The 22,658-nt window shown below is 33.2% G+C and overlaps 1 protein-coding gene across 1 annotated transcript; it reads right to left on the bottom strand.

The window, feature by feature from the left end:
- Positions 1–184: 184 nt before the first annotated feature.
- Positions 185–20,733, bottom strand: LOC132923078 (putative uncharacterized protein DDB_G0282499). Its single transcript, XM_060986887.1, has 5 exons — positions 20,439–20,733; positions 3,916–4,013; positions 3,628–3,785; positions 3,396–3,531; positions 185–3,095 (listed from the first exon to the last, which is right to left on the bottom strand). The coding sequence occupies exons 2-5, from the start codon at positions 3,974–3,976 to the stop codon at positions 1,126–1,128; spliced, it is 2,325 nt and encodes a 774-aa protein (XP_060842870.1). The 5' UTR covers positions 3,977–4,013; positions 20,439–20,733; the 3' UTR covers positions 185–1,125.
- Between the last annotated feature and the right edge of the window lie 1,925 nt (positions 20,734–22,658).

Raw genomic sequence — 22,658 nt, 5'->3', positions numbered from 1 at the left:
TTTTTAATAATATTTGTATTTTATAACAGTTATACCTAATATAGGTGTTCCTATGACATTTTATTGCTAAGTTTAAAATCTAAATATAATGTGTTACAAAATATTCAAGGAAATGGTTAGTATAAAAAAATAATTATAAAATTACAGGAAGGAATAAATTTATTTTTAAATTACAAAACATTCATACAAAAATCAAATGTATTTATTATTTTAAATATTAATTAACAATAATATGTTGTAAGGCTAATTTTTACAATGACACTCTATACGAATGAATGAATTATAAAAATTTTAAGTTTGTTCTTATACAAAACAGATATTTTTAATTTTATTTTAACACCACTTAATTATAGATGTTGCTGAAGTTTAATGATTAATTATAAATAATAATATATAGGTATTATAAAAGTTTGTCAGCTTCTGCTGTTGCACAATGACTCTTTATTTTTCTTAAGTATTTACTGCATTTAGTTCATAGTTTTCTACTTTAATTTAGTTCGATTTTTTTGTTTTTTTTTTTCAACTGTCCAAGAGAAATATGATAAAAATAATATTTTGTTCCAAACCAATAAAATAAGTTAACAGTCATTTGAAATATATATATATATTCTGATTTTCGAAAAAAAAACCAATAAAAAGGTAACATTTATCGTACCGCTACCAATTTTACTGCCGGATCTGTACATAGGTACGTTTCGATTGTTAGCTGATAGCTGGATGCAATGATAGTGAAACACCCGATACTACAGTTATACCTCCTGGAACATAATAAGTACTGGAATTGGCACTTGAATGATTACCGGTAGTTCACGAAGGTCTTGTGGAGTAGTGCGAATACTCTCACAAGACTTGCTAGGATTCATGGAAGTTGTTCTGTCAAACTCCCCAAGTCTGCTCAAAACCTACGTTTGACCGACGTGTCGTTATATGACGACATTATAGAATTGATTGGCACTGAAGAATTTTCATCGCGTGGTCGAAAAATATATACGATTATAACGTAATTTTATTTTAAATTTTATAATATTATAATATATTAGACGTAAACCTACGATTTATTTACAAAAAACTTACACATTAAAGGCTTTTGAAAGTTTGTTGGGGGGTGCATATTTTATAATTTGCTTAAAAGTTTTTCGAGTTGTTAATTCTGGAAAAGTCTTCGGGCACCACGTCGGTGTAATCGTTATGATTGCTGTCGTCGTAGTACGCATAATCGTACGACGAGTCCTTGTCTTTGGTGACGGCCTTTTTAGCATTGCTGCTTGGCCCTGCGGTCACGAAAGCCGTGGTTGAACTGGCTGTGACAAACTGCGTCGTCGACGAGGGCTGTTGAGTGGTGAAAGGCCTCGGCTTTTGCGTGGTTGGTGCCGGTACGACGACAGTGGACTTGGCCACTCCACCGTCCAACTTGTTAAAACTAAATCCGACCGACAGTGTTGCGTTTATCGATTTAGGTTTTGGCTGGATAAGGGCATTGAGTTCACTCGGCCTAAGGTTCGTGCTAGGCGCTGTCTTTAGAGTCTCGCCAGCTTCCTCGTTCGTACTCTGGTGGTAGCTGTTGTACGGGTCAAACTTTGCTTTGAAGTCTTTAGAGAAGTGCTCAGTGGTGGATTGGAACTGTGGTTGCTGGGATGACTGTTGTTGTTGCTGTTGGAACGAGTTGCCCGCGTTGTACGGTGTCGACGACTGGAACACGTTTGTGGTCTGTTGATATGCAGTCGGTGACGATGGCTGATATGAGTTGTACTTTTGCGTTGTAGGAGTCACGGTTTGGAAATTATTACCCGGTTGGAAAGTATTGGCTTGCTGGAAATTGTTGGCCGGTTGGAAAGTGTTGGCTTGCTGGAAATTATTGGCTTGCTGGAAGTTATTGGGTTGCTGGAAATTATTGGCTTGCTGGAAGTTATTGGGTTGCTGGAAATTATTGGGTTGCTGGAAGTTATTGGGTTGCTGGAAGTTATTGGGTTGCTGAAAGTTATTGGCTTGCTGGAAGTTATTGGATTGCTGGAAATTATTGGGTTGTTGGAAATTACTTCCTGGCTGGAACGTGTTACTACCCTGTTGTTGGAAAGTGTTAGTTGTTGGGTTTTGGATGTATTTTTGTGTCGTCGTGTAGATCTTGTCGGATTGGAAGTTAGTTGGGTTTAAGTTCTGCGCGGTTGTAGAGTAAGTAGTTTTGTCTGATTGGAAGCCTTGATTGTAGTTGATGACATTTTGTTGGAAATTTTGAGCTTGATCGTTTGCTGGACGGAACGCGTTATTCGTCTGGAAGTTGTTGGTTGGAGGCGTCACGTTGATCCTGGCTGACTGGAAACCGCCGTTGTTGTTGTTATTTGCTGGTGCGATGCGCAGAAAATCGTTATTTTTCGGCCGATTATTTTGTTGTACGGCGTTAGATAACTGTGTGGTTTGATAAGTGTTTTCAACGGCAGCAACAGTCACGGTCGGTTGTCCACGGTACGTATTACCGGTTGATGGAGCAAACGTTGTGGACTGGATGGAGGTTGCGGGCTTAGCCAATTTTTGATTGTCGAACTCGTCCGCTTTGGTTTGTTTATCTAAGTACGTCTTGTAATTCACACGGCCGCGGTCCTTGCTGCGGTACGTGGTTGGCTTGTAATTAGACTGCCTTGCCGTGGTTGTGCTAGTGATAGTGGTTGCGGCGGCGGTGGTTCCGGTGATACCCGAAGTGGTGATCGGGGCACCTGTAGTGGATTCGGCAACCGGTTTCTTGCCTGTTAAAAGTTTTCTGAACGGCGCTTTAGTGTTTTTCTTCGGTACATCTTTAGATGAAACAACTATGCGGCTATCATCGTAGTCGTCTGGGTTCTCGATGCCTCTGTTCTTATTGCTGAAGAAATTGCCTGAGCTGCTGCCTCGCAAGAGGTCATGTTGCAGTCGACTATCTGTAGCATCGCTTCTCTGCAAGTAGTAGTCGTCGTCGTTCTCAGACACAGCGTTGTTTACAGGGGCGGATAGTGAAGGCCTCCTGGGACTGGGTTGTGGTCGGGCCGCTGCGTTCGGTGACGCGCTGGATGGGCCCAACGGTATTGGTGTAGCTTTACCCGATGTGGCTGGAGCTCCGCTGAAACCTGTGCGAAAATCCATAGATTAGTATTCTAATTTAATTTTTTCACTTAGAACTGCTGTTATTTAAGTATTTTAATATTTTATAGTTTTTTAAAAACAATTTCTTAAGTTTTTAAATTACATTATAAACAAACGTAAATAAATAGTGTAATTTATTTTGTTTGGACAAAATTTTAAGTGTAATATTATAACATAATATTATGTTATAGTTGTATTATCAATTTAAAATTAATTTCAATGTATAAAGTATTGTAAAAATATACTAAGTTAATATCGATTTGTATGTACCAATGTCAACTTACCGAGTTTATACAAGTCAAAATTGTCGCTGTAATACAACGTGGCCGCTTCACAGTCGATGTTATACCAATCGTCGCAGATCTGGTTCTCTTGATCAAATGCCGTGTTGTTTGGGCATAAGAACCGGAAATCTTGAACCTATAAATGAGATATTATAGTTTGTCAATTGTTTGTAAGCCACAACAGCGTTAGTGTTGACGAGAGTACATAGAAAATACACTTTGATCTACTCACCCCACTTCCAACGACATTCACGCAGACGTGGAACATTTGACAAGACGTTTCGGGGTCTGCGTAGTATCCACCCACGATTTTGTCTTTGCAGCTGAAACTGGTCGGCGGCATTTCATTTTGCTGGTAATTTGGTGGTTTTCTCTGACCATACACCACACCTATGTATAAAAAACAAATACACCGACGTATTTTAATAAAATAGATTTGATATTACATGACATTAAACGAAAACGTCATAATTGGTATCTATGTCTAATATTATATTATCATAAAAATAATAATAATTACAGGTGAACAGTGTGAGGAACGTCCAGATCTTGATAGCCGTCATCGTATTATCGGACAACATGATGTATATATATTTCTATATTATCAATATATAGTATCTGAAACACGTAAAAATATAACAACAGATTAATTATCAATACACGTAAAAAGGTGAAAGGTAAAGCGCCACCGCTGCGTCCGCGTAACATATTATTATTATACGACACCGCCAACGGGTTGAGGATGTAATTTTTTATTATTATTTAAACGGTTACTCATATTATAACCATAATGTGACTTGCGCTGAACTCTGATAGTGATTTTCAGTGTCGTAATATTATATTACACGGTACACCGTACGATGCACGAGACGAATTGCCGCCATAATTCTTAATTCTCGTTTATGAATATAATTACGTATAAATAAATAAATAATATAATATGTTTCATTTTCAGAGAGGATCGAACAGCCGTCGATTATAATTGCATAACAATAGAACCGGAGTGGCTGCCATTACATAACATACCAGCGCGAGTCTTCTTTGGTATGCGCAGCATCGACGTGTGATTGTCGTGTCGTATGAGCAAGGCGTATAAAAATACTCCTACGTTTTTCGTATTGTTTTTATCTGTTACGATTGCATCATCGATCGTTAATCGTTGTGGTGGTCGTCGTCATAGTCATCGGAGCTTTCACCTTTTGAACAATATTACATCCGTACCGAAAGTTCGCGAGCGTGCGTCAGGCGATGAATCGAAAAATGTAAAAAAAATCAAATAGGTACGATGTCGGAAATATTGCGTTTTAAATGTCACGGCCGTCTGGTGAATACCTTTAAATACATAATACATGTTATATATAGGTACGCATAATAATCATCGTGAAACTGGTTTATGAAGATTATGAATAGACGGAGCATGGAGAAGAAACAAAACGCGAATAAGAAATTAGTAAAAATAACACGCGATCATTGATCGCGTGATCCGAGTCAAGTCATTGTTTCCGGCAGATTTACTTACTATATCCGCTATAGTCTGCATATGGTTAGTTTCTCGTACGATTGATAAAGGCAGAAGAGGTTGATTCGTTTAGATCCTGCGTAAAATGTCCCGAACGAAATCGCGAATGGAATGTATAGTATCGTCGTCGCGATTAATATTATATAATAATGTACGTAGCCTGGAGATCTAGTTATCGATCGGATAGCACCCGTCGTCGCCGTAGACAGAGAGAAGAAAAGATCGTCACGACGAGTGGATCGCGGGCGGGCGCCTTCTATATAGTACCGTGAGAACGTTCGCGTCAGTCACGAACCCGACCCCCCCAGGGTCACCAAGCTCAGGACCCGCCGCGGGAATAAAATCCTTCGCGGTAATATTTTACAATAATAGCTCCCACAATGGTATTTTTATGTTATTTCGTCGTCTCAAGTCCCGGACGATTTGAAATGGGCCAGTGCCGGACTAGTGGATTTCACACCGCTCTGGCTATTTGTCTATAATAATACTATAAAATAGGTAACAATAATATTATTTTCATTATCAGATTTTAACGATTTATAGTCAGATTGAGTATAATTTATTCAGAAAAAATATAAATATGTGACAATCAGATAATTATTTCTCAATAACTGTATATATTAACATAACTGCAATGTATAGGTACATTAATTTTAATACGTATTTGGAAACTACCGACGAATCAGAAAGTGCGCTTTTATGTAGGCATTTGAAAAATGATTTGAAGGAGATGGAAAGGTTTCCTAGCTACATAATTTCTTATGTTACCTAGCGAAATGAAATTGTATGGATTATAGTTGTAGGAATAAATAGTAATATTGTTATACATTAAACCATTTGAAATTAAACGATTTTGTAGCTCATGTGCCATTTGTTGTTCATTGTTGAACTCTGAGCATATTATTATGTACATTATATTAATATATTGAATTATACATGCAATTTATTTTTTATTTTACTCAAAAATAAGATAAAACGTGAGCAGATCATGATATTAAAATAATAAACACGCATTATTACGATGAGAAATTTTACTGAAAAGGGAAAAAACAGAAAAACATTCCCTCGCATAACCTTCGTGTTTACATTTTATACACGAGATTTAGTCGTTGGTTGTTGAAATAAAATAATATAATAATTGGCCAACTTGAGCATGAGTGTATTATTGTTTATTACAATAACTGCTACAGAGTAAAGAATAAAATATATATTAATATATTATAATGACGTTTCGACAAAAGTCACCTTCTATTATAACGAACTTAAAAGCGTGCTTAAAAAATAATATCAATGAGTTTAAACATTAATATATATGTATATTATATACATAAACATTATAACTATACCAGCTACAATGCTATATATATATATATATATATATATTGATTTGTGATACTGAGTGTCAGTATGACAAGGATGTAATTGATGGTCGTTTTATGTGGGTATATATTATAATAAACGATGAAAGAGACTGTCTGATTTACTCGTGATCGTATAGTTACGGTTGTAAATATACTCTTATTATTACGAGTATTACTTATTTAAATAAATAGGAACGATCTACCGTACGAGAAAATTTATCAACAAAACTCCACTTGACGTGTTATAATTAATGTACATACTTTATAATTTGATATAGAATAATATCTTACTATAATATGTTGTCACTTTAATCAACATAGATATGTATATCTGTATCATGTTCAATCTAATATTATATGTATTTTTAAGACGATGCATCATGATGCATATACTAATAGACGATCGTCTGAGTAGATCGGTGGAAGACGAAAGAATATCTATTTGGAATTTTATCGATCATATATATTATAGACCATAACGGGTACAACGACAATAGCATCGTCGTTTTAGATCACACAGTATTAAATGATTTAAGGAATTACAGGTCAGTCTATGATCGTTGCCACAATCGAGAACTACTAAAAACGATAATTTATTATAGAGGTGTATATCTCCAAGAACCTTTAAATATAGTTCGAACGCGGTTCCTGAATAAATATTCCCCAAATAGCCAAATATTAGGTGTGTACTTATGTATATTATAATTTTATACCATAATTATTATAGTTCAATACTTTAATAGGCATAAGCATAATAATATAGCCAATGTATTGTTATCGATGGTTATACAAAGTTTGTTAATTTATATTGTCGTATGTTCTATCGCACAAGAATTTGATTTTAATTTTTTTTTGCTTTATAGATGATTTTTCACTTACGAGACGCGCGTGTATTATTATTATTTTTTATCATATATGTAATATATATAGTATATAATATACAAGTAAACCTATTGCCGCAATATCTGCAATTTGCCACCGTCACAGATGCACTTTCACCTGCCTTGCGTCGCCGTGTCTAATGATGTTATAATAATATTATAATATACAGTGGTCGCTCGAATAATATATAATTTATTTTTTATTTTTATCAGCACTGTAGGAGTCAATAAATTTTGAGCTATCAGAGCGCCCACGTTTATGAGATTAAAATAAAGAGTATAATAAAATGAAATTATACGACACGGCTATAATAATAATGTGCGGCGGCGGTGTTTGGTAATTATTATTATTCGGTTTTGCGATTAGTTATGGTATAGGACCGCATCGATCCGCAAGCATATATATAGCCGTATATAATAACGTAAATATTAGTATAAATATATAATATTATTATACGAGCTACTATTAGGATTAGGGTTTTTTATTTCGCGATTGGAACGTGCCTAGGCAATGAACATTAAACATAAAATATATACAAATTTACAAATAGTCAGCGGAATAGCCGGAATATAATGGTCCCAATGCATTTTTAATGTTTTATTTATCAAATAAATACACACGGTTTGGAATATTATACCTTATACCTATAACCTATATAGTGCGATGCAGTCATCATCGGCGGGTCAACCGTTTTGTATTTATAATTATGGCGATGACCGATGGTGACTTTAATGCGTGTATCGTTACTTAAGTGTATGTATATATTATGCATTTCGTCACGTAGTTAGAGAAATAAAAACGTGTTGTTAACGTACGTTTTTTTCCGAATAATTGACGAATTTAATTTTATAATTCTATAATAGGTATTCACCGTAACAGTATTATGTATACACAGTTGATTTCATCTGTGTATGGACTATACGATTATATAGCGCGTCTGCAATAGAACGAGTATGATGGCTTATGAAATAAATCGTGAAGTGTTAGGTATATTTGTTTTTTTTAATTTCGTAATTCCACGAATGTGGTTTTATTCGACAATAGTTATCTTATTGAATCACTTTAATAGAATAATTAATGTAAAATAAAAAAAAAAATGCTACAATATGTATGGATATTCGTCAATAAAATAAAATAGGTCCCAACGATTAAAGTTTATGGTTAGTACATAAATATTAACTCAAAGATACAGATAAACATAACTATTATTTTTAAATTGATATAATAATCTTTGTATATATACCAATGTTAATATAATAGTATATTAACATATGCTATACGCTCGTTATCGACGATTTTGTTATAAAATAATTATACTTGAATAAGTTATACAAACTAATAAAAAAAATACATTTCGTATGTTAATATTTAGTTTTATTCACAAATAAATTGGATCGAACCAAACGTGATAAAAACATACAATATATATGCATCGTATTCATGAATTACTGTATACTGTATAGTGTCAACGAAAAAAGATCTAGAAAAAGATTATTATATAATATTATACTATTACTATTAATTTCTATAGACGATATTCTCACTCATATCAGTCATATCAAACGGACAGGCAGACTTAATAAGAAATAACTGACTGTGATTGATAGTTGTCGACCTGCACGTGGCATAGATAATTTTAACCTTTCTCCAAAAAACAACGTCGAGACTTCGAGAGTGTACTTGTGTCTGAGAGCATAGTCCGATTGTTCATTAATTCTATACGTCATATAAGTGTGTTTACACACACTGCACAGAACAAAAAATAATATTGTAGTAATATAGAAATAACAAGTTTTTTATAATGATAAGCAAACATAATGTATTGTCTGACTGAGATACGAGTAAATCATAAAAACTAATCATCTGTATCAATAAGAATAGACAGATTAAAAAAAATCTATAATCAACAAAATCTATATTACCTGAATTTAATAATATTCAATAATTTAGTGTAATAATTTAAGTAATTAAAATAAGAGGTTCAGATACATTATTAAAATTTAACCAATTATTATTAGTAGGTACCTATTATAACATTGTTTATATTATAAATTACACAAATTAAATATTGTAAAATAATATAATATACAAATCAATTTCTAAATTTGTTTTAATTTGCAGATACATTCAAAATCAGCCGATTTTTCGAAAATTTTCAGCGACAAACATTGGGTACTTGATATGATAAAAACTCAAAAAAAATAAAACTAACGACGATCGAGAAAAACTAAAATCGTCGATGATCCACTTTAGAGTAGAGCATCACGGTGGTGTGGGATACTGGGATGGGTTGGTTAAAAGGCCGGAAGTTCTTCCGCTACTTTGGAAGTTCACTCAGAAACGCATTCTGGGATATTATATAGCTATAATGGCATAAAGTTAGGTACGACTTGTTAGCTGTGCAGGATCACCAAGGCACGACGGCCGGTGGCGGAAAAATAGCGCGCTCGAACTAGCACGAAAACTCGTCACTTTCACCGCAACAATAAGCGCTGGGCGCGCGCGTGTGTGAACCGCTCCGCGGAAGATGGAAAACGGATGGCACTTTAAACGAGCGCAAATTGCGAAATCCTCTGGGTCCGATTACCCAACTACGAGTTCCCACATTAAAAACGGAGATGATCCGACCCGCGGCGGTGCAAGGACTCGGCCGTGCTTTAAGTAGGCCGCATACCTGCAGCGATATATATATATATAAGTACAATATAATATATATACCTAATAATATTATTGTAATAATATATACACCGTAGCCTTCGTATACCGCGGGGCCACCGTCGCGGGTTTTCGATATCGTTCTGATAACATTATTTTTTTTTCTTATCACAATTGGAACGTCGTTATAAATGTTATAATACACATTATATTATACTATATTATGTTTCTAAAACAATATATATTTATATATTATACTAATAATAATACAACGTTATTGTTATACAATCGTTCCGCGCGCGCGCACTTTATTTTGTGTACGCGTTTTAACTCTTAACCTTTTCCGCCCGAAATCACGACTAAGACGAACGACGACGACACCGTGTAATTATTACAATAATGTGTAATAGTATTTTATGTAATATATATATTATATGCCCGTGCGCATCTATATCAAGGCCGGTCACGTGCAACGATAACGCGCCCGAAACCAGTGAAACGCATTATCATCGTCATTATTGACGACGAACACAGTACAAATGATCGGTGGTCCATTGTTTCGTCCGTCTCTCCTACTAGCGCATTATTATATCGTCTCGCATTTTTTTCGTGTACACAACATTACTTTAATATTTAGTATTCATCAAATCCGCTGCCTCGGTCGCGTATACATACTAATAGTATACGGTAATGCGATCATTGTTGTATGCATCGAGATGATTCGGGAATACCTTGGTATATATAGGATAGGTATCAGATGGTTAGTGTTGATATAATATTTTTATTTATTTTCGAGATTTTTAAACTTGAATTGGCACGAGAACTTACAAGCACTATGTATTCCTGTATTATATATTGTTTATACTTTATATTATACAGTGCATAATATGTCAATGATTGCAGAAGGTTGTCCCTGTATATTTTGCTCGCGGCCGAGGTCGTCCGCTTCAAAAACTCTGTCATAACGCAGATACCACGAATATGATATATAAACTACACCCAAGTATATATCTCCATTTTATAACACTCACCTAACCTATATATTATTATTACTGTTATTATAATTATTATTATATTCGATAATGATGGTGCCGGTGGGCGGAGGTTCACGAACGCGGCTTTCGGGTCGGCGGCGCGTGTGATGCAGTGCAGATGCGTTCTTAAAATTGAAAAAAAAAAATAATAAACTCGTTTGAATTTTCACAAGGACTTGTGTTTCTTAGATGCTGCGACCTCTGATCTCGGACCGCGGGTGATACGTTTTTCGATCCCGAGCACGCGTTGTAATTATATCACGATATAAACGCCGCATTATAAATACACATACATGGCACATTGACAGGGTTCGTGTTGTATTCTATTATATCTGTTTTTATTCATACAGCGAATGCGCATTTTTTTATCCCTTGTTATTATTGTATAGTTTTTTTGTAATGATTGTTGTGTATTAGTAACTTATTAATAAATTATTATGTATAGCTGAGTAAACAAATGCAATTATTATTCAAATTCCAAACAATTGTGTTACCTATTTTAGAGGCAACCGTTAAATGCATTTGTGTGTCTCAACATTTCTAAGCATTGAAAAAAAAGTTCTAAAGATAAAAGATGTATGTGTGCACGTATATACTTTAAAACCCGATCTACACGTGTGTAGGAAATCATTTCAAAACTAATTTTTTTTCAATATTACGAGTATTGTATTAGTATTTTTGATTCGAATCGTGCGTTGCATCGTCACGCTATCAGTAACCGTCTCAAACCGAACATTTTCCGGCTCTTATTGTTGTGGAATTTGAAAAAAAATGTTGGTGTATATAAATTACCAAGCGACAGTTAACGATAATTTATACTCGATGTCTCGATGTTTAAACTGCAGTCCGATTTCCGTTCGTCACGCGGAATCGCGCCGTAATGACGCTGTTATACATTGTTATCGTTTCCGATCGGAAATGCCAGTCGCGAGTTAAATGGTCAGTGTTTTGCTTTGGTCGCCTTTTACGTGCGGATAGGCGTGTTTGGTGAGAGGGAAAGTCTGTGCGTGGTTGTTTTCATTGTCGTCATACTCTTTTACTGTAGGTATATACATTTAAAAGTATTATGTTAATGTATAGGTACCCATAAAATATAACGTTCAATGGTGGTGTAAAATGCGCGCATTTTCATTGCGATTCATAAAAAACTATGTTTGGTGTTCACAAGAATAGAAATGTTTTATTTAATTAGATACATTTTTTACAATAATACAATTATTTTTACTTGTTCCTGTTTTGTCATATAATTCGTATTTATATTATTCTTATAACTATTTTATGTACATGAAAATTAGACAAGTAATAGGTATTTTACCTATATGTATATATATATATATACAGTGGAACCTCGATAACTCAAATCGGTTAAGGGCGAAAAAAAAATTCGACTCATAGAGGTTCAAGTTATCATAAATTGAAATGTAGGGACCATGGCATTCCTTCGAGTTATCGAAAATTCGACTTATAGAGGTTCGAGTTATCGAGGTTCCACTGTAAATCATAACTGTTGCTAGCGCTAAGAGGTAAAATTAACTTCGAAGTTTGTTGTTGAATGTTGTGGAATACTATATATAGTCACATAAACATACTTCGCTAGTTTAATAATATCGGATTAAAGTGAACCGTTTTATATTTCAGTGAATGGAAGGATCAAGGGAGGGATTAACTGCAAAAGTTCTGTCGCAAGTCATGGCTGGTAGTGGTGGTGATAGTGTCGGTGACTAGGGAGAAAGGAAGGTTAAAAAAATCCCGTCGTCGTTTACGGATACGGCGCAATGATGACACACGACCCGACAGTCACGAAGATGACAATCGGTCTTCCAATTAGCGTTCACTAACGAACCGCCGAAGGTTTGTATGCGCGACGTTAATATGACTGTAGTAAAAAGTTTTGATATGCAGGTATTTTATGTGTAATATTATTATGATTTATGATAAACTGATAATTAAAATTAAAGTATCTGAAAATGTTCATGAATAATTTTAAAACCTAAAAACTTATCTTGTATGACGCGCTTAGGATAACAATAATTGTTATATTATTATCCTGTAACTATTACAAGAATCTAATTCCTTTTTAAATCTAGTTTCCAAGAGACATAAGAATTAATATAGGTTATATAGTATATATAGTACTAAAGACCCGGGAGAGTTTACATATGTTTCTGTCAGGTAGTACAGGAGTAGACTCGGGAGAGTTTTCCATCGGGAGAGTTTACAATCGCCCTATATTATTGTTACAATTTCAAACGTGAGGAGAGATACGCGATTGGACTATCGGGGTGCGCGATAAGTCATCAACGGCACAAGTTAAACATAGTATTTGATCATAGTATGAAACAATAATATCCTAAAAATTATAATAAAATAATATATGCAATGCCTATGCAACCTATTATATGTAATATACGTCAATTTATATTTGATATGTCGTATAGTTGCGTAATACAAAATAACGTTTTATAATAGGCACACTAATTTTGGAAATCTATTCCGAACTCCCGGTGTATTCGTATAGATCGTACAGTATGATATACGTATACTTTGCTGTAGTGAGTGGGATTAGTGATTGTATATTACATTATTTCTGATTACGTACATTTCGAAACGACGATGGTCGGATATATGAAAAATTAAAATGACGACGGATTTGGCACAGTATTTATATACATAATATATAGGTATATTATTATATTCGATTTTTATCTGGACGTGCGCGTCAGCTAGTGGTTGGTTGGTAGGGGGAGAGAATTGTTGATGGCATTATAGCCACTTTAACACGCGGCTGTGGTTTTCTAAGTCACAGAAAGGTTAATGCCGTCGTAAATCCATAATTTTTTATATTTATATTTTCCTTTTCGTTATTAATGATTATTTGATTTGTATTCGATTATAAATTGTATATAAATATATATTTCCTTCTAGCAGCAGCGCATATTACATAAATCACGGTTATTCGTAATTCAAAAGTATACTCACTTCACTAAAGCGAAAGCGACATCGATATTATTCGAGCATTAACAGTGGTGTTAAATAATAATATAGGTATACATACTTGCATTTTGTATTAAAAAAAGGCAAGTTTAAAAGTATATCATTATTCGTTACGCTCAAAATTTAACACTCTGTAATATACATTATCGAGTCTGTTCGAACACTTTTTTAAATTTCTATATTACCATACGATCACAAACATCGTTTATGAAAATTTAACTATACCTAAAAATTGTCTATAACATAATATAGTCTACATATTATACTTAAAGTTTTATTGTGTGATTTTTATTGTTACTATATATAAGTATATTATATTATTATGTTGTAGGCATACAGTTCTCACGGTTGGTCGTGTCGCGTTGTAAAGACAAACTATACATAATATATTGTTTCGTTAACACTCGTTATCGTACATAAAATATAAGTGGGCATTACGTAGACTGGTCATAAAAAACAAAAAATATATATATTATGTGGGTGCTTTGAGATGATCGGTGAAACTATGGTTGTACCGCGTGTCCGCGTATTATATTATACTGATCGCATTAGCGTTGTCGCTGCACAGATTACACGTTACCTAGCTAGTTTATCGTAACGACAGTCGAACGGGACCTGCTACAAGTCTAACTATCTCTATCATACGACGATACTAGAGTCCTGTAGATGTAAGAAGAGCAAAAAACAAACGAAAAACTCATGCCAAAAACACTTGAACGGTTGTCATAATTTAGTATGACGAGCGTGATTATGTCGTGTCCCTTCTATATGTGAAAGAACAACCTTGAAAAATTCTCAGTTTCTTATATCTATTTCGAACTTTTTACATAAAGTAATTCAAAAAATATTAAAACACAGTTTTTTAATATAGGTATATACTATATATTATTTAAAATACCGATACAAAATAGGTACACAAGTCGTGTTGTGATGCTGCTATTATTGCTCTCTAATCGTGAACTTCCAACCACCGACGCTGTTTCCCGACCCACCATGTCGATCGGAATGTTTTGAACCTACTCGTTTACGTAATAATAAAAACGGACGCGAGCGTACACACAGGTATATATTATGCAGTTACAATCATCGTCGTCGTCGTCGTCTTCTTCATTCTCCTTCCGCGCGGTTACGACCTTTGCCCCGGTGACTTTCGATTTCGTCTCTCACTCTGATGCGATTTGGCTCCTCCGGCGAAAACGTGTGATCGACGAGTTACACACCAACAACGCGCATATAAAATAATAATTTTTTCGCTAGTACAGTATATTATAATAATAATAATATGTAACCTATAGGTGACGAACCGCGATATTAATAGCAACCGCGCGTTTGACCCCGAACTGTGACCCTTCCCCCCTGCAAATCAAGCTAACCGACACCGTCAGCCACCCGACAACTAGTGTATACATACGTAATATTATAAACACCTCGAATACGCACTCACGGTTTACATGTATACATGTATATGTAAAAATATAAAGGTTCACAATAATAATATAGGAGACTCGCTTTCTCTTATTTTCCTCTAATGACTGCCGTCCGCGCGCGTCTTTCCGGAAGAAAGTACCTATATGTACAATATTATTATTATTATTATTATTATGCGTATACGGCACACGTGTGTTCCGATGTAACACGAAAAACACGGACGGACTAAAAAAAAAATCAAAAACCGTCGAGTCACCTGCTGCCGCCGCCACCATTAACGCGTAATTAATAATGCTTTCGGACGAGTCATTTTAGAGAATTCCACTACGTTTCACCGAACTGATGATAATATTATTATTATGTACCATATGTGTATGTTCAACGGTGGCTGGTATATTATGGAGCTTTGAAATAAGACGAATGTTTCGCGCGTATTTAGCTTTGAAAATAAAAAATAATTAACTACATATACAATATTGTTTGTACTTCGCGAATCAGATTTGAAAGTCAGACGGAAATGCGTACAAATTCCTAGTACCCAACTAGCTGTACACAATATATACATAAAATATATAATAATAATTTGTTCATTATTACGCGGAAACGCATTTTACTGTTTTTTTTTTTTTTATATAGAGACGTCGCCACGTCGGAATCGTTGCAGCAGTATGTAATACGTAATATAAATGATAACACGGCGTCCTTTTCGGTTGAGTAATAATATTAACTTTTGGCCGTGCGTTGTCTTTTCACACGCTTTCCGTGTGATTTACGAGCTCGAGACTGTTTGTTTAATATTCGTGTATATTAATGGCTTATATTATTTTAATAATTTTATCCGTATGTTTTATAATATATTTTCTGTATAACAGTATATCTAATATACCCCCTGCGCGTTTCTTTCAAGACGATGGCGCATATTAAATATTTATGTATAGTTAAATTAACTAATAACTATGTACTCTTTGAATTTCTCATTTTGTAGCCCAACTGAAGTCTTGTTTGAATTAGGTTAACATAATACTGATTACAAATTTTACATAGACAGTTTAGACTAAATATATGTGATGAAAAATAGCAACATATCGGACGTAAACTTTTTCAGTAATTTTTTAATAAATTAGTTATATCGTTTATATAATATATAGTATAAAATTTAAATACTATTTGGCCTCAATAATAGAAACACTAAATGAAAAAATTCGAAATGAGCAGTTTTTTGACTATATTATCATAAATCCATCATGGACAGAGACGACTAACGTTTAATGCTGACATCTTCTTAAATAAGCATACAATAATTTACGAGTATACCTCACACACGTTTAAGCGTTTTGTATATTATTATAATATTATTTATAACGTTCACGCGTACCCGCCCATCCGTCTATTTGTTGCAAGGACGACACCGCGAACTCTTACCGACTTTTTGACAGCGCTGGTCGTACCTGGCACAACATATTGTGCACTGTGCTGTGTATTCATAATGATAATATATTAATATTATCATATACACATTCGTTATACCCATACCTTAACAGCGATAATGTATTTTGGATTTGCATTCGTTAATTTCGTTATACGTGGGTCAAATGTGTTATATTATTATTAAAGAAGCAATGGGATTCGGCAGCACTCATCGAATTTTTGAGCGCGCGTGGATCTAACGAAGAGAAAGTATAAACGAATAATATTAGTTGTAATCAGACGTCATCGATTATAACAATTTTTGTTATGCGAACAAGAATGTAAATTAATTTAGGCATTCCAGTGTTTTTTTCTTTGAATTTTCTTGTCCAAAGTACAAACACATAATCCGTTTCCTTCTTATAATTTAATAAAATATAGCTTTTTTGCATATTGTATATCGCAACGAGTCATGAGTTGTTTTTATACATATTAAATTTCCAAAAAAACATGATTTTGATGGTGGTTTTTATACAAAATATTCTTTATAAATTTGAATTGATTGTGATTGTATGATTTAGTGTAGACCTTATAAATTTTAAAGTGCGCGTTTATGTGTATATAATGTAGGTAGGTATATTAATTTAATTTTTAATTATTCTTGTATGGCCAATATTATTATTAAAAACGTCTACTTTGATATTTGATTGAATACCTACTGAAACACTGCGAATTCGGCCCTCAAATGGAAGGGGACCTGCACTGCTAAGTCAACACGATTTTGCAGATTATTTTACCACGAATCCACTGGTACAATATTATATTAGTGTTACAAATCGCGTTGATTTGGACAATTATTATAATGTATACAATGAATTCTACTCGATGATGAATTCAGCCGTGATATTACTGATATTATTCATATATTCATAACCAGAAATCAAACGAACGTATTTGCAACATTTGTACTAGGACACTAGGTATTGTTAAAGCTGCAGGGAGATTACAACACGTGAATACTAAAATAATATTTAGGTGAAATTATCTCTACAGACTACAGTCATATATGTATAAAATGTACCTACGAGCCGGTATGTATACACAGGTATATGATGCGTAAAATATAATATGGTTTCTGCCGTTCGACTTCAAACAATATAATATAATATAATATTATTATATTGTATAGAAAAAGACCCAACTTGGTTGCGATTGAAGAAAATAATTTATTATTGTCTTAATTCAGTCTGACGAAATTACTATATGATGCGTTCGCTCATTGTTCGTTTTAAATACACACACAGGTCGCTCACACATTTAAATACGAACGACCGCGACGCCTCGATCGTATTATGTAAACGCGTGATCACCTAGATGTTTGGGTAATCTTCAAACTAGTTCCATTATATTCGAATCCATCGAACAGGAAACGATTGCGCGAACCAATATAACGGCCATTGCTATTGAAATATTACACACAAACATAATAATATTATATTTTACATAATATTTTATCTTGCGCATCAAATATCGATAAAACGACTATTAAAAAAAAAAAAAATTAGCTGAAATCGTAAATAATAATATATACCAGGTACAACCTAGTATAATCTAACCCAGGTACAAGTTTACATAATCTATATAGTATATAGGTATTTAGGTATTTACCGTGGTGACATTTATTTGATAAATATTAAAATTTAAACCTTTTTATAAAAGTTACATAGATATTATTACAATACAATTATTATTAACATTTATAGGATACGAAAAAATTAATTAAAAAATGTTTTAAAAAATATTAAAATTATATTGTAATACTATAAATAAAATTATTATAAAAAGTGTTAATTAATTAATTTAATTTAAGACTGTTAGCTCATAATATACGTTGTAGGTACCTAATGATATAAAATGACACACTATAGTATTATACCATTATCAAAATAACGAATAACACATATTCACTTTAGATAAAGTTCGAATATTACTTCTAATCGCAACTTTAATAATAAAGGTTAACATTTTAAGTTATTATTTGCGTGGGATATTTTGGTTTATAGGGATATTTTGTTGGGTAATTTTGTCGTGGAACCATTTACCGTAGCTCAAACTCTTTAAAGTCTTAACAATATACAAGTAATTCGAAAAAAAGGTTTATACTCATTTAAAGAAAACTAACAGTCGTGTAAAATCGTAGTCTTGAATATCATAAAGATTTTAAAAAAACGTGTATTTGTTGAAAATGTATTTTTATAATATCGAAAATGACTAGTTTTTCTTATAAACGTATCAAAGCGAATATTCTAACTGCATACATATAGATAGGTAAGTATATAGTTATACATAATATAATAATAAATTCACACCGTATGCCGTTCTGCCGGAATAGTGAAATGCGACTGATAAAAAATTAATCAAATACCACGAATTTCACGGTAAAATTAAATAATTAGTGATAATAGTATTATTATAAAAACGCAACGAAACGAAGAATTCTCTATACGTTCTCATGTGACTATGATTTTAAAAAATTCGAGTTTTCAAAAACTAAAAATCGTGTTTTTTTGGTCTTCTTTATACTGTTACAGCCGAGTAGAGTCAACGCCTGGCGTCATATTATAATATTATTATAGTGCACTGTCATCTGGTTCAGATTTATAGTTGACATTTGTACGGAATCGAATTACGTATTCTCATCACGCTGATGAGCCGTCGGACCGGTATACGCATATTAACGTAATTTTTACAATATAATGTTTATCGTACCCATCCATACACCACATGCAATATAAAATAGTAATATATAATACATATTATATTATAGTGTCATCAGAAATATTATTCACGGGGGACACCATCAGTGACTACTGACCAGTATCCTACAGTTTATCATGGTACATATTAATTAAAGTTATTAGTTATATTACGTGATACTCTCGTGATTTTCCTGTATTATATTAAATTATTTTGTGCATACTCGTATATGTATATGTAATATGTATATATATATATATATATATATATTATATTTGAGCTACGCGCCCCGTAATAATAATATACGACTACAACTATTGTGGCCATCGATAACAAATTATGCAACAAGTCTCCTGCTACGTCGCAATAATAACGGTCGCGTACAAGATGCGGCGGATGTTGTGTACAAAAAAAAATATACTAAAACGATGAATTATGTGTACAAAATGATTCTATTATATACATGTTTGTTATATTAAACGAACAGGTTATTTTTTTGCGACAAGTACCTATACCCATACTGATGTACAAACCGATAAGACCCTCGCGCAGACCGAACGAATTTTACCTATATAGTAGGTATGTATTATTATCAGTTATTGTTTGTTAACGTAGAATCAGAATCAGAAAAACGTACAAAAAAAATTAAATGGCGATCACTTGAATAATTTTTACGATGACATTGTATGAATCGTATGCAAAATAATGTATTTGTATCAGGTTCGAAAAAAATATATTATACCATTATTATAATATAATATTATTGGAAAAAATTTTATAAATATAATGTTATGTTATTATATATTTTGTTTAAGTTGTTTATACTTGAAAATATGTTTTTTTAATATTATATAATAAAGTTTAAACGTATTTATTGTTTTTAAAATTTAAAAAGGTTTTATTTAAAAAAATAATATATATATATATATATATTATATATACATAAATCGATAATAATAAAAATAATATTAGTAGTATATAATAATGTGGTCTGAATTCGATTTACCTGTGTGATTCCTTTTAGCGTGTGCAGCAGTGCATTTGTAAACTCACCCGGCAGCGCGCACGTACTGAGGATCGTTCGGGTAAAAGTGATGATGAGTAGCAGCAAAGGGTTCCTTCTGCTTCTTCTTCTTCTTCTTCTTCTTCTTCTCCTCCTCGCCGACGGTCACTATATGGTCCCACCACTCTGAGCGGCGGCGGCAACAGCGGCGACGATGGATGCGGCGGCGGCGGGGTCGAGTCCTCGTGCCGCGACCTATCTCAAAACACGACCGTCGCCGATATCGTAACGATTGTGTTGAACGTTATTAAAATAATTTCGTTTTCGTTTTTTTCCCATATGCCAACAGGCGGGCGCCCGTTACCTAATAACAATAATAGTAATAATAATCGTATAATATTATATGGACGTCGTCTGCAGCCGATGAACTATCCGAAGAATGTGTGAACGCGTCTAATCGCCGTAGATCAATACTGAGGTATATGCTGCACTACTATTGCCTGTTAGGTATGCACCTGTACATAAGCACTGTCAATTTGCGTGCCGATTTTTGTTGTACACGCGTACTTTCGTATGGGAAATCGTAAAAGTTCAATCCGCGATCTCACGCGAATGTCGTCGCCGTCGTCATCATCGCTTCATTGTATATAATAATATCACATCGTGCCGTAGAAATCCGATAATTTATCATTTCGAATCGAATCGGCTATACACAAAGTGTATAATTATGCATGTTATTCTTATTATATATTATATATAGTTTTGTCTGCTAGAATTCGTATTATATATTATATTTAATAATATCTGTATTCGTATTACCGGTGATGAGTTCGCAGTCTTGATCGGACGCGCTTTCCAAACAGCACGATTCGCGTATGTTGTATATATACTACGCTCAACGCTGTGAGCTTTTTTTACACTTTATATTATCATCGTATATACCGTAGTGGAATAAAAACATAATGACTCTCGCACTTTTACACAACAGGCCTATATGGTTTTCGTTCAAAATTCTATTTCTATTTTAAACTTTTAAAATCGATTTATGTGCACATGAGTCACATAACTTAATTGCACATAGAGAATTATGATAACAAAAATGCCTACACGATTTTATGTAGTGTATACTTAATATACATGATCACGATATATTTTTACGCATTAACAGCATACCAGTTGTATTTCGTCGAGACCGAAAATAAGTTCACACACGGAATGTTTGTAGAAGAAGTCTTGTATTAATCTACATGTTGTAATAGACTGCTGTAACAAGCACCGTATTTTCAATTGAAAAAGTGAACGAATAAGAGTTTTCTGGTGCTTTCGATGAGATTTAAAGTTTACGTGTGCTTATTTTCGCCACAGTGTATGATAATTGGTTTTATTACTATTGTTGACTGGACAGTTTTTGGTAATTTATTGAAAATATAGGTTTTTATATAATGTATATATTGTACTTACATTTTTTTTGTTGTGCATATACTATTTCTTTCTGGAAAACTGGTATAAATCATAAATACAAAATATATAACAATACGTATAAAAATAATGATATATATATATATATATATTATATATATAAGTATATAAATATATATGTAGTAGCCAGTAGGTATTATGTATTTTATTAAAACTATATAGAATGTGTTTAACATTTTTTCTTTAAGTTATACATATAGGTAGTACCTATTAGGTACGCATTACAGTAAAGGCCAATCAATCGAGTAGTATATTTACAAAATGTATATACTATATATACACTATACACATTATGAATAAAGTATTAATTTGAATGATATACGAAAGAAACTAGCGTCAAAATAATGCTAATCAAATAACAATACAATTTTTTTATATGTGACGGTCTTTGATTCGAATATATCTCTCATCATTGCCATCATACTATATTATAGTCATTCATATATACTATGCAAACCTACACCCACGTTATGTATTATGTACAGAATAGAAATTTTTTATTATGAATATTCCTAGGCTATTTTATTGTTGTCGCCACTCGCCATGATATTGAAATTAATTTCATATTGAATACTATATCATAGAATCTACAGGCGAGTATGTCGAGATTTCGCATATGTTAAATCAATTAGTCTATAGACTATAATACTAAAACTAGAAAAATATGGGCTTGAGTTATCCAAGTTATTTTTAGTTTTTAACATAATAGTTATTAAAATCTGACTGTTACACAATTTATAGTTT

The sequence above is a fragment of the Rhopalosiphum padi genome, chromosome 1 (assembly GCF_020882245.1).
Source record: "Rhopalosiphum padi isolate XX-2018 chromosome 1, ASM2088224v1, whole genome shotgun sequence".
Lineage (NCBI taxonomy): Eukaryota > Metazoa > Arthropoda > Insecta > Hemiptera > Aphididae > Rhopalosiphum > Rhopalosiphum padi.
The sequence above is the reverse complement of the archived record's forward strand: the minus strand, read 5'-3'. Positions and strand labels throughout refer to the sequence as shown.

Excerpts from the sequence above, each read along its gene's own strand:
- LOC132923078 (XM_060986887.1), bottom strand. The coding sequence starts at position 3,976 with ATGTTGTCCGATAATACGATGACGGCTATCAAGATCTGGACGTTCCTC. Across the intron at positions 3,786-3,915 it reads GTTCCTCACACTGTTCACCT|GTGTGGTGTATGGTCAGAGA; the intron begins GTAATTATTATT and ends TTTTATACATAG. Across the intron at positions 3,532-3,627 it reads TGAATGTCGTTGGAAGTGGG|GTTCAAGATTTCCGGTTCTT; the intron begins GTGAGTAGATCA and ends TCTCATTTATAG.